This window comes from Astatotilapia calliptera, chromosome 7 (genome assembly GCF_900246225.1).
Source record: "Astatotilapia calliptera chromosome 7, fAstCal1.2, whole genome shotgun sequence".
Classification (NCBI taxonomy): Eukaryota; Metazoa; Chordata; class Actinopteri; order Cichliformes; family Cichlidae; genus Astatotilapia; species Astatotilapia calliptera.
In genome coordinates, this window is record NC_039308.1 from 37,699,928 (window position 1) to 37,707,625 (window position 7,698).

General features: G+C 40.9%; 1 protein-coding gene and 1 long non-coding RNA gene across 5 annotated transcripts in view; one reads left to right on the forward strand and one right to left on the reverse strand.

Annotated features, from left to right (window-relative positions):
* Positions 1-6,484, forward strand: part of LOC113026158 (uncharacterized) — a 32,993-nt gene extending 26,509 nt beyond the window's left edge. For all 3 annotated transcript variants that reach the window (XR_003272884.1, XR_003272883.1, XM_026174620.1), the window contains 3 exons: positions 188-285; positions 4,002-4,164; positions 4,288-6,484. Coding sequence is in view for 1 of the 3 variants with exons in the window: in XM_026174620.1 (XP_026030405.1) it covers positions 188-285; positions 4,002-4,164; positions 4,288-4,317 (291 nt within the window). In the remaining 2 variants the exon portion in view is untranslated. The remainder of the gene's footprint in view (positions 1-187; positions 286-4,001; positions 4,165-4,287) is intronic.
* On the reverse strand, positions 1,260-4,069 carry LOC113026159 (uncharacterized). 2 transcript variants are annotated; one of them, XR_003272886.1, is made up of 3 exons: positions 2,559-4,069; positions 1,943-2,483; positions 1,260-1,816 (listed from the first exon to the last, which is right to left on the reverse strand). It is a non-coding gene; the product is annotated as an uncharacterized LOC113026159 (long non-coding RNA). The 2 variants fall into 2 exon arrangements; XR_003272885.1 differs by having other exon boundaries at positions 1,943-2,326; positions 2,398-4,069.
* Positions 6,485-7,698: the final 1,214 nt, after the last annotated feature.

The window sequence follows — 7,698 nt, forward strand, 5'->3', positions numbered from 1 at the left end:
TTTGACAGTGATTTTATGAATCTGAGTGTCAGTCAGCTGGTTCAGGTGCACCAGGAAGGGAAGAGTCACATTCATTTCTATAATAACCTTATGCTGCCATCACCTCCCAGTTAAATATAGAAAGAATCACATAAACAACGAAGCTCATACACATGTTTCAAAATAACTAAACCACAGTTCATTTCAGGAAGTCATGTGGGAGCTGCTGTTGATCTTCAGTCTGCTTTGCTGGACGTCTGAGGGCAGTGTGACCTGCAGAAATGAAAACAATGGTGAAGTGGACTGGTAAGTCTCCTCATAATATACATATATGTGTATGGAAGGACGGGCCCCTGCATGGTATGTACCACTGGCAGACAGAGGAAGTGGCTGATATCCAGAAGTCCTATCAATGGCTTGAAAAAGCTGGACTGAAAGACAGCACGGGGGCACAAATCATGGCAGCACAGGAACAAACTCTGAGCACAAGATCCATAGAGGCTGGGGTCTATCACACCAGGAAAGACCCCAGGTGCTGGCTGTGTAAAGATGCCCCTGAGACAATCCAGCAGATAACAGCAGGGTGCAAGATGCTAGCAGGCAGGGCGTACATGGAATTTATTTAAAATGTCCGTGCAGTTTAACATAGTCCAAGTAAAAAACATGAAACTGATGTGAAGCACATAAGTTTATAGCTATTTCTAATTTGCCATAACCAAGTGGCCGGCATAGTGTACAGGAACATCTGTGCCGAGTATAACCTGGAAGTCCCGAGGTCAAAATGGGAGATGCCCCCAAGGGTGGTGGAGAATGACCGAGCTAAGATCCTGTGGGACTTCCAGATACAGACGGACAAAATGGTGATGGCTAACCAACCGGACGTAGTGGTGGTAGACAAACAAGAGCACGGCCGTAGTGATCGATGTAGCGGTTCTGAATGACAGCAACATCAGAAAGAAGAAACACGAAAAATACCAAGGGCTCAGAGAAGAGCTTGAGAAGATGTGGAGGATGAAGTTAACATAGGTCGCAGTGGTAATCGGAGCACTAGGTGCGGTGACTCCCAAGCTAGGCAAGTGGCTCCAGCAGATCCCGGGAACAACATCGGAGATCTCTGTCCAGAAGAGCGCAGTCCTAGGAACGGCTAAGATACTGTGCAGGACCCGCAAGTTCCCAGGCCTCTGGTAGAGGACACGAGCTTGAATGAAACGATAGACCGCCGTGCCTGGACAAGCAGATGATTGATAGATAGATAGATAGATAGATATCCAAAAGAAAAATTTTAATACAATAATATAAAACAATATAATACACACAGATACACACAGATGACGATAATCTGAAATTCAGGTGGCAACAGACAGGAGAATAATCTCAAACAGGACATAAATGAAGGCAAACCCTAATGTGACCAAGTGGTCGGCGGGGTTATGAACAAAATAAATAAACTTGACAACGCCACCTAGGGGAATTACACCCCCAGGAAATATATTTAAGAAAAATAAATAAAAGGAATAAAAGAAGACCGCACAGATTCAAGGATGCACACTGAGGCAGGTTGGCTTCCAATATTAAAACAGTTTTATTTATAGAAATGAATAAAATATTATAAATAATATTTTATAAATAAAATATTAAAAGTCAAGATGTAGCGTCATTATTGACAGTGTCCTACAGTAAAAATAAACAATCGTGGAACTTGGACTTACCAGCAGCCGTGGAACCAAAAGAAAATCACACCACAAGAATCACTGCAGACCACCCAGTGCTGTACAAAAGAAAGTGTGAAAACGACCCACCACCTGAGGTCCCAGGGCCACTGGCTCGTCCTCCTTCACTGAAATAAAACACAGAAATGTTAAAAGAATAAAAGGACGCTGAGCGTCAGGCTCGCTACAAATCATAAAAAGACTAAAACACACTTTAATAACTTTAATAAAAGAAATCACACACACACACACACACACACACACGGGAAAGGCTTATTCCCCACGGGTCAAACTACCACTCGTGCTGGTAATAATTATTCTCAGGCGTAGGCCGGTCTGGCTCCCCACCGGCTGAGACCGGCCACCCAGGCGATTTAGAGTCCCAGCACGACACTCGGGCAGAGAATCACTTCAGCCCGATCACAGAAGTATGGGTACGAGCAACAGTCCAGGGTAAAATAAAACACCAGGCGAACCCAAAAAAGGTAAGCCTACTTAATAAAAACAAGATAAGACAAAACAAGACAAGACAGCAGACTCCACCAAGGAGGAGTTCACAACAGCAGCTGAGAAGGCAGTCCACTCTTCCAATTTAGGTTGGACAATTTACCATGGAGAGGTGAGTACAGCAGTGAACCCTGAAACAGATAAATGTAACCTTAAACTCTTATAGCTATGAATGCTAATAAAAGTAGTTCTAACGGCTTACCCCAGGACCGGAGGCACTATACTCTCATTGGTGGAGATACCACGAACACCTCTCTCCGCAATGGCAGAATTAAACAGACTGCCGCGCTACAACAGGCCGGAAAAGGATATTAACACCAATTCCAGTATTCGGAGGGAATCTGAGGTTAAGCGAGAGCATACCTGTAGCTGTCATATAATCGGCTCTTGCTGATCAGTCCGTCGCAGTACGCCAGCATTTACTGCTGTATCGTACCAGAAGCTCGGGAGGAATTAATCCAACAAGACATCGGCTTAGCTTTATACAGGCTAGCGCCACCCTGCAATCAATGTGCAGGTGGGTTCCCAATTAACCCAATCACCTGATACAAGGAGCGAGTGCAGCGGAAAGAGAGCGAGGGTGGTAGAGCGAGCGAGAGAGAGAGAGAATGAGAGAAGAAAAAAAACGGAAGGCGAGTAGCCCATCTGGCTACATTAAAATGCAGAGACAAGGACTTGCGTGTAAAGACAGACCCAAAGGAACACTCAAAGACAGAGACAAAAAAAAGGAAACTGGAGCTAAATAAAGACCAACATTTCTAAACTCTACAACAGCAAATCATAAACAGGCGTTCACAACTCTGTGAAAACTACCAGAGCAATAAAACCAAAGCTCAACATACTAAAAAATAATGAAATCATGACCCGAAAAACAAACTGCTTACAAAGAAAATCACACTTCATTACAGAAATTGGAGCAACAACAAAATTACAATGAATCACAAACAGACAGGTATCCAAAACTTTAAACACTAGAATAATTAAACCTCAAAATAAATATAAACACAAAATTCCTGAGACTATGACCTTTAGGTGATGAAGAGCAGTCTGCAGACTGAACTATCGAGCTGGTATGAGATGAAGTGGGCTTTGCTATACCCAATACAGTTTGAAGACAAAGTGAGGTCAATCCCTGACACTTAAGAAAAGCAGCCACTGAGTGAAGCTTTACTCCACAATAAAGTTAGCAGTTTTGTTGGGAGCAGTTATATTTTGTTCATGAGCATAGAGAGTGGCATGAGTCCACTTGGGCAAGGCCAAAAGTCTCTACGTGAGTGCAAAACATTAATGTGAATACTATCAATTTTATTCATGCAAGGTGCAAATCAGTTGTATCTCATATGGAAGCATCAGTAACTGGTTACTGTGTTATGTGCATGTCATGTTTATGCTGTGATCAAAAGGTTACGACTCAGTTTCTGCACATAGATGGTAACAGAAGTGACGGAGTCAGAATTCAAATAGTCAGTGTTCTGCTGTAAGGGGGAAATTTCAATACAAACCACCTAAACACACAAGATTTTAAAAAATGTAAGTGTTGTTCATGCTACTCACAAGATTTAGATCCCTGCAACTTCCTCATGCTCTTCCCAGAAATAATTCCAAATTTCAGAGTTGCTGTTTTGGATTTGAGGCGATTTGTGTTTGAAGCACTGACAGAGCGGGCTTCAAGATGCATCCCATGCATGTCATGGACATTTTGGATTTTACAGGCACAGTCAGAGAACTGGTTGACCATATGTCATGTGTATACTTCCCAATAACTATAACTTTTTAAAAATTGTCATTTCAACTTTTTGTCATTAGGTACATCTTATACAAGACGCCCAGTATAAAAAATCAATTACAGGGTGTGGAGTATCTTTATATCGATTCACATGGAATGAGAACAGCCAACAAGGCCATCAGCGATTCTCAGGGTGTCCTGGCCAATACTCTCAAACCCCTTTTTAACCCAGGCGGATCCATGGTGAGCAACAAAGCTGCAGCCTATAGATATCTATATCCATATATCTATATGTATCTCTCTCTCTCTCTCTCTCTCTCTCTCTCTCTCTATTATATATATATATATATATATATATATATATAGAGGCAGAAATGGATCATGACAGAAACCTGAGACTTTTCCTGGAATGCTGCAGAGAGAGAAACATCAAGTTAAATGTGGTAAAACTCAAGCTTAGAAGACAGGAAGTACCATACATCGGACATCTACTCACAGCAGAGGGGCTGAGAGCTGACCCAGAGAAGGTACGGGCCATCACAGAGATGCCAGCACCAACTGACATAAAAGGGGTGCAGAGACTAGTTGGAATGGTCAACTATTTATCAAAGTTTTACAAGCATCTGTCAGACGACTGTGAGCCTCTCAGACAACTGACGCACAGAGACAGCCTATGGGAGTGGACAGACGTGCAGGAAGATGCATTTACAAGACTGAAAGAAAAACTAACACAAGTCCCAGTTTTGAAATATTACAGCCCTGAAGAAGAGCTGACGCTGCAGTGTGATGCCAGCGAGACAGGACTGGGAGCAGCTCTGACTCAACATGGAAAACCAGTGGCATTTGCAAGTCGTGCACTGACGCTCACTGAAAGAGGTTATGCACAAATTGAAAAGGAATGTTTAGCTATTGTGTTTGGGATGGAGAAATTCCACCAATATACATATGGTCGTCTTGTGAGAGTGCAATCAGACCACAAGCCACTCGAGAACGTTATTAAAAAGCCACTGTTACTTGCACCTAAGAGACTGCAAAGGATGTTATTAAGGCTGCAAAAATATGATATAACCATAACATATGTTCCAGGCCGCGACATGCTACTTGCTGATACTGATTGTGAAGTTTATAGAGAGAACAAGATAAAACAGCTTCTACAGCCGAACAGAGCAGGCGGACTAAAACTTTGTTATCGGTAAGCTGGAGAAATTAACCTCTAACGAGTTAAAAAATACCATCTAAACTGATATTTTTCACAAAGTATGGTTTTGCACTTGTCGTCAAGGGCAGAGCGAAACCAGAAGGTTTACTGAGCTGTGGCTTCACGTAAACGCTGAGCATCCACTTGGCGGCGGTAAGCTAAATGTGGCTAATCAGACACGTGATGTGCGGAGTGTGGGTACAGTTGTTGGATGTCTCTGAAATTCACTGTTGTTATGCTAGTTAGATCGTTAACTAAGTCATTAACATGTGAAAAGCTGTAAATGGTTAAAGCAGCTAAAAATAACTTTATGCGAGATAATTGTAAGCAGACTTTATCCTGCTTCCTGTTTAATTTTGTGATGTCAATCAGTTGTTTTACAATACTCAGTATTGAACACTTGGAGGTAATTTTTAGTGCATTTCCACTTGTACCAGTAGGCCTATGGTACAAGCGGGATTAAGCACGTCTATTTTAATACTCCTATTTGTGGACTGAGTCCTTGTGTTTACGTGTTATTGAAATTGATTATTTGCACTTTGTTCATTTCTGATAAGCGTTTGCATATTATTCCATTTCTTAAAAGGGGTAATATACTTATTTATTTGTGATTAGATATATATGTACAGTGAGTTTATTTTGATGGATGTAATTAATGTTTACAATGAAAGTGAATTATATGGTGGCTATAATTCCTGAATGTTTGCAACCTTGTAGATAATCTTTAATGTTACTGCAGGTTACAAATAAGTATTGAACCTTGATACTGTGAAATTTTGGATATTGATACTTTGAACTTTGAAACTTGATATTTTAATGTTGTACAACATGACTGAACTGATGATGATTGAATTGATGATAGCTGATCTGAATAGTAGTTACTGCACTGTGACACTACTTTAGGTTAATTTGTGAGAGTTATCCTTAAAGGGGACGTGACATATATTTGACCATTGTTTATAGGTCAGGTTTTTATATGGAACCCAGAGTGTTCCAGTGTTCACTGGATGGCGAGCCAACCCAAGATCCTAGGAGACGATATACATATACATGCACACTCATTTACACATTGATGGACTACAATCCTCTACTGTACAAGTAGTACGGTAGGACAAACAATCACACACACACTCCTTGTCGGACCAATTCTATCGCAATACACCCGTTTGTCATGGGCCCCACCGGTACCATTTGGACTTAAAAAAGACTAATTCTTTTACTTGTGCACAATTTTATTTTATTCTATCTTTTGCTACTTTGGGGGAAATTTTTATACTTGACATTCTGTTAAAACTTGTTGTAATACTGTGTTGTTTACAAATTTCTTTTACAAGGCTTAACATCACTAAAGTACTTTTAAAGCCACACAACTGTGTTTGTCTGGTTTCTCTGCCATTCGTGTACCAGAGCTCTAAGAGTCGTTCTTAATCTTCTGATACTAGCCCAAATTACTCATTACCTTGGTAATTATCCATTGGTACTTTATATAACTCCACGTAAGTGCTACAGGTACATGTATTCTGTTACTCCTCAACACTGATGGCAACATATTCCAGTGACAGCAAAATGCAACTGGACTAAAAATAGTTTGGCAAAATATGTTTACAAGCACATGTAAATTTTAATCAGTGATTTTTAAAAATCATGTAATAAAAACAATATATAATACTATATAATATAATTTGAAAGAGAACAATTCACAGGCAAAGGAACATATACCTACTGTTGCCTTGATTTTTAGATCAGCGACTACACTTAATGTAACTAACATACTTGTTAGTTAATGTCATAATCCGGGGTCTTTGACCTCATGCTTTAGGTTTCATATTTTAGTTTTGTTTATTATTATTTTTTCTGCACAGGCTGTTCCTTGTCAGATTTGACGAGAAAACATGATATTTTTATAATCTAGCCTTGTTTTCTCTTTTTTATTTTTCCACTGTTAGGTTGATTTTGATAATGTTGCCATTGTTGTACTTAAATTTGTAAACCTTGCCTTAAACTGCATGTTTAGATATTCTTCTGTTCTCCTTCCCTTACACATCTAGGTTGTGGGGGGGGGGGGGGGGCACATCCTATGTGACGATTCTCTGTCCTTATTTAGTGAGGATGTTTACTTCTTTCCATGTATGGCCTCACCTGTGCTTGTGTGTGGTTAGACCATTAGAGGGGTTAAGCCATATACAGGGTGAGGGGAGATGACCCTTTTTTATGACCAAACAGTTGTAACTAGGAAGTCACGCACACAGAGAGATAGACACTCACTCACATGCACACATACACACACACACACACACACACACACACACACACACACACACAGAGTGCCTTATCTTTTATAACCATAGGGGGGTTACAATGGGTGGTGCTTGTGCAAACTGTATGCATTTTCAATAAAAGGCGGCAAGCGGAGGCCGGGTCGGAGTCGTCTGAGGATGGATGCAAGGTGCTGTTCTGAGATCCCAAACAGGCTCCCCTTGCTAGCAGGTTAAAACCGGTTAAGCTGTTTTTCTTGCCTTCTTCACAGGTGATAATTCTCTGAACTAGCGGGCCTGCTAAGCACAGAACCCAACATCCAC